A 10,233-nucleotide genomic window follows, 5' to 3' on the forward strand; every position below is an offset into this window, starting at 1 on the left:
GTGGAAGATGACCTAAAAGCACTCAATGTCAAGGGTGACTGGAAGAGATAGGTCCAGCACCGGGTCCAGTGGAGGAGAATTCTTCACTCGGCGTAGATTCAACGAAGCGAATTGTTGCCCATCAAGTATCAAGTAAGTATATATATTTTCAACTCTATCGATTGATATCCAAAAAAATCGCATCGACGCGACATCGCGACGTTTCAAAACACTCTTCCTGTTGTCCCTGGCTTCGTTAGTTACTTCGATTATCAATAAATTTCTGCAACATTTTGCGCCCCGCTCAAAATAATGAAACAAAGGAACAAATGATTTATTGGCTCACAATAGTTTAGCACACAAATGGGAACATAATCTTCTACTCAAGCACATCCTCACTAACCACGCTCGTCATCGGCTTTAACCCGAAAATGTTCGTCTGCTGTTTAGCCGCTAGAAAACCTCGTACGTCATCATACCGCTGAACAGACTTCTGAAACTTCCTAATCTCCCGTTCGGCATCTTCCTGCTCGTCATCTGACTCGCTGCCGTCGTACAGTGTTCCTCTCTTTCCTCCGGTGTTACCTTCATCCGCCTCTAGATCCACCCATTCGATACCTTTATCCAAAAGGGCCTGCTTTTCTCGCTCCCTAAACCGCACCCCTATTGGCTCAATCCGTTCCCGTAGCTGCTCCAGTACCGGCTTGAAATGCCTTTTGACAAGTCGCGAATTGACCAATTCCAAATCGTCAATTGAACCAACCGATTTGCATTTCTCTGCATCCACATCGCACTCGGTGCCAACAACAGCGAAAAATTCGTCCTCAAAGACGGGTTTATCCTGTTCGGAATATATGCGTTCTTGACTAGGGGACACATTTTCATTTCGCTCGGAAACTTCTTGAAGCAATCCGGGATGCGTTAGTGAGCTAGCGTCCTCTCGATTAAGTACATTTTTCACCGTTATCAACAATCGCTGGCATTCTTCTGTTGAAGTTAGCAAATCATTCGCCATAGCTTCCAGGGGTGCTTCCAACGTTAGCAATCGAGATGTAAAATTCTTTTCATCATAATTCAGCAGGATATTTTCAAGGGACTCTTCCAACGAATTGAATCGATGGATGGTGTTCAGTAGCTTAGCAGACAATCCCACAGAAAGGGTCCTAACGTTTGTCACTTGGGCTGGAATAGTTTGTATAGTTTGACGATACGATATCCGTTCCCGGTTGTGATCCAAAATTCTATTTAGATGCTTTAGACACTGGTTCCGTTGAAGATTGATTTCATCTGTGAGTTTGAGAATTGAACACGGTAACATAGTATCCGCTGAGCTGACGATGGAAAGAGCTAATCTGGTTAGGTATTGTGATTGAACATACGCAAAAATATTGTAAAAATCCTGCAAAAAAAAAACGAATACTTCGCTAATTTGATAAAAGAACAAACTATCTCACCTTTAAAAGTTTCAATTCGATCTGTCCCATTGCGGTATCAGTTGAAAACAAATCACAATCTTCAAGATCTTCCATAGGCTGATATAACGAATCCCAGCGTTCGTCCAAGGTAAATTCCAGCTCCAACGCTTTCACTGAACCATGTATTATTTTGATGGTTTCAACTAGACACCGGGCACAGTTCGCTGCAAAATTATTCGCTCCACTACACAAATTATCCATTGCATTTTGCGCGGATCGAACATGGTTGCATTCGTTCAGGAACAGTATATTTTTTCTAACGGCTGCTTCGAACTGATCCAACGTCTGAATGAAAGTGACAACTTGCTTTTCCCGTCGTTTGAAGTGGAACTGTTTGGTCCACTTGGAAAGGCAGCACAATACGGAAACGGTCGATGTAGCTAGGAGGGGCAAAGCCCATGTTATACGCTTACGACCCAGCAGATATGTGCCAATTCCGGAAAGTGTGCTTAGCACTAGCAATTTGGATGCGGTAAACGAGGTATCATTCTTTTTGTAATGTAAACTATTGAGGCATGTTTCCAAAATTTCGACGTGGTCACTGAGTAGCCTTTTTGAACTCAGAATTTTAAGAAGAATATTGGTATGGAAATCCTGCAATGATAGAATAATTCAATTATTGATGCTAATTTTTTGAATGGTGATTCGGGAAGGACGTACTTGCACTTCAACATTTGTACAAAAAACTGCCATTATAAAAACATAAATATTATAAACGTTAATACTTAATATCTATTAAACCAACATTGAATAAATTTAATAAAAACTTCGATTGAAAAAAACTGCCGGTGAAAATTAGTAAACATTAAATTTTCCTTATTTGGAACCGGTCTGTCAAAGAAATTCAAAATAGAATTAGGGTGACCAATTTCGCCTGCTACCAATTTTCGTGTGCACAGTAAATAAAACAGGCCGAAGTTCATCGGTAATTTAATTGTATAATCGCCATAAGAGGATTTCGCTTGAACCTGAAACCACAGAGAACAGACGTCCATCTTCAGCATTCAACTTGTGTAAAATCTCTAACGATTTCGAAGGTCAGCGGTATCCAGGGGTGCCAACCTTCCAGATTTATTTGGATTCTTCCAGATTTTTAAGCGTCGTCCAGACATACAGATTTATGTTTTTCTGATCCAGATTTCAGAAAATTTGTCCAGATTTATCCAGACGAATAGAAAAATAACAAAATGAGATACAAGAATGCATCGTTGATTTTTAAACCACCTTTTCCAGCTACGATTTTGAAAACAAAACTTTTTAGAATAGCTGGAAACACAAATGGCAAAGTTTTTGTTCGCTAAAAGCGAATAAATTTTTTTAAGTTTGCATCAGCTGGAAATTTCAACAATCCAAGATGCTGAAAGCTAACAGCCTCAAATTCAATCCTCAAGCTTTTTCAAAAAATAGGCCATCCAGACAATTCCAGACTTTTTCGAAAATTATTACAGACTTCTTGGAAAAACACTTGGCATCCCTGGCGGTATCCAAACCAGGTGCGCTACTGTCGTCATGTTTTTTTTGTGGCTGAGTTCGACAGAATTGACAGCGGTTATTCCTCTACCCGGTCAAACTAGTCCGGAACCGGTTCGGACTTTCAGCATGAATTCCAGCTCAAATGCATCAAACGATAGAGTCGGAATCGGTTGTTTTCTTTGAGCAAAATTCCATACTGAATCCATTCAGGATTTCGAACCGGTTCCGAAATGGATTTAACGGATAGTTGGGATGGGTTGGTGTAGCGGCGCTAGCGTTTATCGTACATTAATTCAAATGTTTACACACGTTTTTTAAATATTTTTGTTCGATCTTGGATGTCTGTTCTCTGTGCTGAAACTGAGTCAGATTCTAACCCCACCCGCTGTCAGTTCATACATGTTGACAGCAGTTGGGGTTAGGAACTGACTCAGTTTCGCCTCAAACAAAAACCACATTAATTTTGTTCTAACGAATCCCAGCTTTTTTCGCAACTTTTACCGAGTTTAACACAGGCGAGCACTCAACTAACAAAGTTTTTACCGAGATATCAGCAGCACATGACGTTTGTTTTGCTGAAACACGGAGCATATATCACCGAAATCAGTAAATTAAAGCCACATTGCTGAGCTATCAGTTTAAAAATAAAAGGCTGTGCGGCAATTACCGAACTCAATCGAGTGTGAAAATCTCGCCTTTATTTTTTGTTAAACTCCAATAAACAAAATGATGATTTGATTTATTTCATATGAAGAAACTCCATTCAAAATATTTTCACCTGCATAAACCCAAATGTATCAAAAAATCATTTGTAAAACATATCACAATGTTGAGCAAACGGTTAACATCAATTTGGTGCGTAATATGTAACACTTTTAACAATTATTTGAGTACATGGTTCTTGCAAATACAAATATGTTAATTTGTATTTGGTTCATGCCTTTTGGAGTGGTCAACAATCCCAAAAAAAAGTCCAGTGTTGGCATCTTCTACGAAACTGTGGCCAAGATAAATGGAGTTGCGTTTAACACGATGCTGTTGCTGTTGGATCTACTAAATAAGTTGCTTAATGGTCTCTATGGACTTCGAGAGAAACAAGTTCTATGCGCGGATCTGAAGATGTTTCACCAGATTCTTATTCGACGAGAAGATGCGCAATAACTGCCGTAAGGATTGAACAAATGTTCTCGATGAGTTGATGTTTTTTTTTATTAGAGAGCAGAAAAAAGTTTCAAAAAAGCACTGAGAATGCAGGAAAAAATGCACAAAACCCTACTCAGCGAACGGATTTTGAGCTTGCCAGTACTCGACCCGCTAAAAACTAGAACACTCTAGTTAGAGTGTAGCCAAACGAACATGAAATTTGACGTATACAAAATAGAAATACGTCAGATTTCTGCTCGTTTGGATACGTCAAACTCGTCTTGGCCACACTCTAACTAGAGTGCTCTACTAAAAACCACTGCTCTTGCCCAGAACCCGATTTCTCCCTGGCACTACCTTACGGCATTACTTCGAGGAAGGGTTTTATGTGCATAGCAACCACTCTATTTAAACTACTTAGAATTTAGTTGCTTCAGAAGGGTTACAGCTCGACACACCACTAGTTCACCACCATCAACACAGACCTTGGCTGTCGGAGAGCTAGCTGTGCTCTTCCCCTACGAAGACAATCTAGGCGGCAACTTCAGATTGTCTAATTTACCGATTCCTTAGGTTCCCTTGTGTCAGTCAGCATTGCAATTCCCTTCTCGTACTATTCAGCACCATTTACTCGTTAAGCTCCCGACTTGTTCGGGAACTACTCGGTCTAGTCCCCGACGACGGAGAGTTTCCCGGCGAAGAATGTTCTCCCGATACCGATTCTTCTTTGGTTTTAGCACCACAACTTCTTGAGTCCTTTGGCTCCCTGTCCGGTGTCATTTAGTACCGCAACTCATTTAAGCCCTTTGGTTCCCCTCTCGTTCCATTTCGCTCTACTTCCCCGATGTGCCATTCAGCCCGACAATGGATCTAGTCTGATCTACTCGATCTAGTCCCCGGCGGTGGATCTAGCCTACTCAACGGGCCAGCCAGGTGCTGAGGTCTATTCAGCGATTCCGGGTGGAGCGTAGCTTCCGGTTCACTGGCGTCCAACGATCCACTGCTAGCTGTGCGACCTACCCCTACGAACTTCTTTGAACCTAGGGCATTCGAAGATCACGTGTTACGGTGTCTCCTGCACGTTCGCACACTCCGGGCAAAGAGATGACGACCGATGTGTTGGTGTGTTCAGCACAGTTCGTTAATAAGTTGAAAGCTGAGGAGCGTTCAAGAGAGTATCCAGCTGCTGCAGATGAAATTATCTGGAAACATTACATGCATGACTGGTTGGACAGAACTGACGATGTGGAAGAAGTGGTGAAGCTACCATGCAAGCTCAAATTCCCGCTCGGACGTACCTGGCAGAATTCCCCCGAGATAGCCGGAAGCAAAATAAAAAATCTGGTAGAATTTCTGGGGGTCTGGCTGGTAGAACGATGCCCAGCCGGCCGGCTCAAATGCAACAACCGTTTCTGGCAGAATTTTTCGCCTTACGGTTATTAACGGTTTTTTTCTGCCGGATTTCTGGCAGGCACGCACCGACAGGACCGGTTTTGTACCGCTTCGGGTTTTGCTAGCATTTTTTCTTATTTTTTTTTAAATTTTATGAATCTATAATAAAAACATGTCTGGAGACATGAAATCCATATTACTTACCATGTTTAAAACCAAAATCTTTGTTCCTCCTTATTTTTTCATCTGTCAAAACTATCCTTCTTGGAAAAATGCAAATATGGCGAAAATAAAACAACGATAAACAAAACAGAACCGGTCAGGCGAATCTGCCTGCCATAACTGGAAGGAGTATAGCTGAATTCTGGTAGCGCCATTTTGATAATTTTGACAGCTGCCGGAATCCTGACGGATTTTTGCTGGCAGCCTGTTTTTCTTCCAAGCGGGAACCAGTGCACTGTTATGGTATATTTTGTGTATTATTAAAATTTAAATCATGAGCAATGGATTGCGACATAAAACATTATATAGAGCATTGCATGAAAATGTAAAACCTCACTTTTCTGACAGTTCAGAGAACTTGTTTACATGGATTCCGCCCAGTACAAGAAACTCGGAACTAACACCATGTAACCAAGCTCGCTGAATAGGGATCTTTAGGGGTGTGCGGGTTAAGGCATATTCTGATGCAGATTAGTACCGTGAGTTAATATCTCAGTCCTTTTTCAATTTTTTGGCCCGAAACTATTGAAAAAACATTTTTTAGTTTGTTTCCTTTTAGGACAATAACACATCCAAACCCATGCGACTTGCACGACTCTATATAGGTTGCCTTCTCAGATCTACCATAGTTTGCAGATGAAACTTGGGATGGCAGGTTGCTAGCGGATTGACAAAGTACCAGATCATGCTGTGTGGGGTGCTGTCCCGGTTAACAATGAGGCGAACGAGATATTTGCAGATACGTCATTTAGTAGGACAACTGTCAGTTTGCTGGTTGAGTTTAATTTGGTTTTTTTAAATTTAAAAATCATAAAAGAATAATTAAGGTTTAAGAATGATATGAGTGTACTCGTAAGGACACCCGCTACCAATACATATGAAAAACTGGCACAATTTTTCCAAATTAAAGATCCCTATTGTCATTTTTTCGAGTATTTTTACTCATATGACGACATCTTGCATGTTGCAATCATTCTTGGGCAGCCTGGCGGCCATTTTGTCATAGCCAACAGCTGCCTTTGTTAAAATCACAACAACCCAAGGCTATTGCACGGGCAACGTGGGCCTAGAGGCGACTAGGCCCATCATATGTTGACTACTGTCAAAATCTGTATATCTCCATAGCGGATGACAGGAGTGCCACCCCCCCCCCCCCCTGTTCTTGGGGTAAATTATAGAAACGTGCACGGCACACCCTACACAAGAAGGTGTGCCTCAACACGCTCGTTTGAAAACCAAAAAATATACTGCACGGATACGAAAAACTACGCAAAGTTGAGTTCTTTTGACTCAATCTCTTAGTAAGGTAAAATTAGGTAAACCGTGTTGAAGTGAGGTGTTGAAGGTAATTTCCCTTTTATCACGGCTAAAATCACAACTCAGTGATAGGTTTTTTATACTCAACCTTGACTTAATTTAAATTTAAGTTGAATCTACCTAATTTTGAGTATATCTCAAACAACTCAAAAGTACCTTATTCCACACGAAAGACCTCGACTACGTCGAATCTCTCGCTTTGTTTTTGACAACACTAATAAGTGCGAAAGCGATGCAAAACTCAAAAGTACCTAAATTTAAGTTAAAAAACTTATTCTGTGGGTTGTTTTATATTTCCATGTGGAGAAAAAGGCCGGAAGTGAAAGAAAAAAAGGAAAGCGTCACTCGTGTTCTGAGTTAGGAAGAAGCCGGAGGTGCAAAAAAAAATAAGGAAGAAAGAGCTCATGGTGTGATATGAAGTTTGTAAGCCACTGCAAAAAAGAAGCCAATACAGGTTCCGCTCGCAAGAAGCCCAGTGTACGCCTGTTAACTTAGTTCTGCCCGGAAGAAATCCCAGTGTACGCTTGATTTTCTTCGCCCTTCATTCCGGAACGGAGTGCAATCGGCATTTTTCTCTTCACCCATACGCCCGGAGTCCGTGACGGTGTGAGTCACCGTGTGATTAATTGTGGAGACAGTAAAGTGAAAATTCGGCAGTGCTGTAAGGACGGCGCCCAGCAGAGGTGGGAAAATACCGGTTGAGTACCGGTACGGTAAACCAAATTTTCACAAGTGTTTATGTTTCCTTTACATTGTGTGCGGTCTCATCGCTGGTTGTGTTTATACGAGACACGAAAACCAAACCGAGTTTCGTTTACACAGCACCGCGGTTTGGTTTTGATTTTCGTTTACCGGTGCACGAGTATGGGAAGGAAACACAAGAATAACAAAACCAAACTTCGGTTGTGTTGCGGTTGTGTATTCGGGTTGATGTTTATCGGCTGTGCTAGTGCTGCTAGTATTTTTATTAAGAATTCTAAACAAATTTCTTTATAATATAAGGTATCTTTTCGGTAATTGAAAAAATGTCTTCAGAAATATTTCTGTTCAAATAAATTATGTTCGAGGTCATGAATGGCGTTCCTTAACTCAATATTGCGACATTTTCATAATGATTTATGATCAGGAAGTTTTCAATATGGGTATGTTTGGTATGGGAAACTGCCCAAAAATCGAAAGTAAAAGGAAATTTAATAGCCTCCGCTATTTTTATACCTATGATAGCAGATCAAAATTTAAGATGACGGTATATTCTACATATTCTGAAGAGATCTGAAATGGCGAGCTATATTCCATACTACTGGTATTCAATAACGTTTTAATGGTAAAAAATATCATGAAACAAGGGTATTTTTGATATCGAAAAGTTGTGTAGAGATTAAAAATTGTTATTCGTCGTCATTTTGCATCCCAATATGGTGTTATTTTCACGAAAATTTAGCATTTAAAAGCATGCATATTTAAGGCAGCAGTAGGGTTTTAATGCCTCAAAAATCCGGGCTGAGTTCAAATCGCTACTACACTTTTTTATCATGACTAAATTTGTAGAACATATGCATGTTCAGTTTAGTAGTATCTTACCTATCAATTCCACATTTTTTTTCATGCCAAAGTTCAGTCACTTCTGCAAGGTAGCATTTTTTATAAAATCGTTCATATTTTTTCAATTTTCAAACTTTATTGCTCATTTCCATGTGCAATTGCTCGTTTTGCTCAATAATCTTACAATGAAGTATTGAGCAACTGCGATCGATCAAAGCAAACATAGTTGAAAAAATGTAGTTTGTTTACATCTGACTTTTTAAAATTTCAAAAAATGAAGAAATATAAAATTTATCAAGAAAAATCCGAATTACAATAACTGGAGCTTGCTGTTTCTATTTTCGGAAACCCGTGGGAATTATGTTCTGGACAAAACTTGATGCAGTCCACTGCCAGCTGCCTGACTCATTGGCTTAGTTTTGGACTCTGTCCTAACACGCAGTGATAGTCGAAAGTTCTAAAACTAATCAATTCAATCAATCATTGAAAAATGCATTCATGAATAGATAGGTTTAGTTTTAGTAAATTCATAAAACAATGTGACTTGCATTCATCCGGATTTTTTTACAGCTGTATTACCCCGATAAATAATAACTGGTAGACGCTTTTGCTAACTACTACAATGCATGTATGGGTGCCCCTTATGCAACGGAATCAACTATGTACTGGACAAACGCATTTATTATACTACCAATGATCGCAATTTTGTCCCGTTTTCTATGGGATTTCCAATCTTTATGGGACTGACTTGCGATCATAGGCAGTATAGGAAAATGAAAATTAAATATCTATCAAAATCTTCGTTATACTGAATATAATTGTAGTATGAAGCAATCTCACTGCGTTACATGTGAATAATGAACATTGACGGCGACAGCGACAGCTAAATCACACGGGAATGAGATTGCGAAAAATCAATTCACAATTGGTCAACCAATTAGCAAAGCACGATACCTTACACGAATGAACTTCAACCTCTTTGAATCTTTACGTACTTCCTGCAGCTCTCGACACCTCAGAGTCACACATTAGTGAAGATTAGCGATGTTTTAAAATTTTACAATCAAGTCATACAAATAGGTCAAATTCATCTTATGTTGTTCATAAAAAACAACAGCAAAGAACGTCAAGCATGATATAACATTCCAAGTTTGATTTCTAGATAAAAAATATTTTTATATTCAATTCTATAGTTCTCGTCATTATTTATTCTGGCACAAATTATAATATTTACAGTTGAAACAAGATTAATGCTCCATGTGAATAAAAGGATTTGTAATTTCGGTAACGATAAGTAATGCCAATTTACTATAATCGAAGTATCATGATATTGGAAGAGGGCTATTCTGACCAAGCAATATTATAACATCTATTCAAATATTCCATTCAGCATACAAAGGTAAACAAATAATTCATGGCATTCGGAAAATCTGCCAAATAAATATTCAGCAGCATAATGTTGATATGCCCATCACCGTTTCATAAATAGTATCATGTTGGGTGTGACAAACTATGTGCGTTATCGTTTTAGCAAATGCACAAATCTGAGAACGTGCCATTTGAGCCGCTACTGATTCCTGATATTCTCGAATTTTTATTAGCGTACATCATTGAGTTGATGTTATTTGATGGGCCGTGTTACAGAATTTCATGAAACCGGATTCGGCAACCGATTAAAAATTACTACACT

General features: G+C 39.5%; 1 protein-coding gene across 1 annotated transcript; it reads right to left on the reverse strand.

Annotated features, from left to right (window-relative positions):
* Positions 1 to 270: 270 nt before the first annotated feature.
* LOC131685275 (uncharacterized) lies at positions 271 to 2,259 on the reverse strand. The gene is made up of 3 exons (XM_058968882.1): positions 2,115 to 2,259; positions 1,434 to 2,048; positions 271 to 1,378 (listed from the first exon to the last, which is right to left on the reverse strand). Exons 1-3 carry the CDS (start codon positions 2,145 to 2,147, stop codon positions 359 to 361), a joined length of 1,668 nt encoding a protein of 555 aa, XP_058824865.1. The 5' UTR covers positions 2,148 to 2,259; the 3' UTR covers positions 271 to 358.
* Positions 2,260 to 10,233: the final 7,974 nt, after the last annotated feature.

This window comes from Topomyia yanbarensis, chromosome 1, assembly GCF_030247195.1.
Source record: "Topomyia yanbarensis strain Yona2022 chromosome 1, ASM3024719v1, whole genome shotgun sequence".
Taxonomy (NCBI): Eukaryota; Metazoa; Arthropoda; class Insecta; order Diptera; family Culicidae; genus Topomyia; species Topomyia yanbarensis.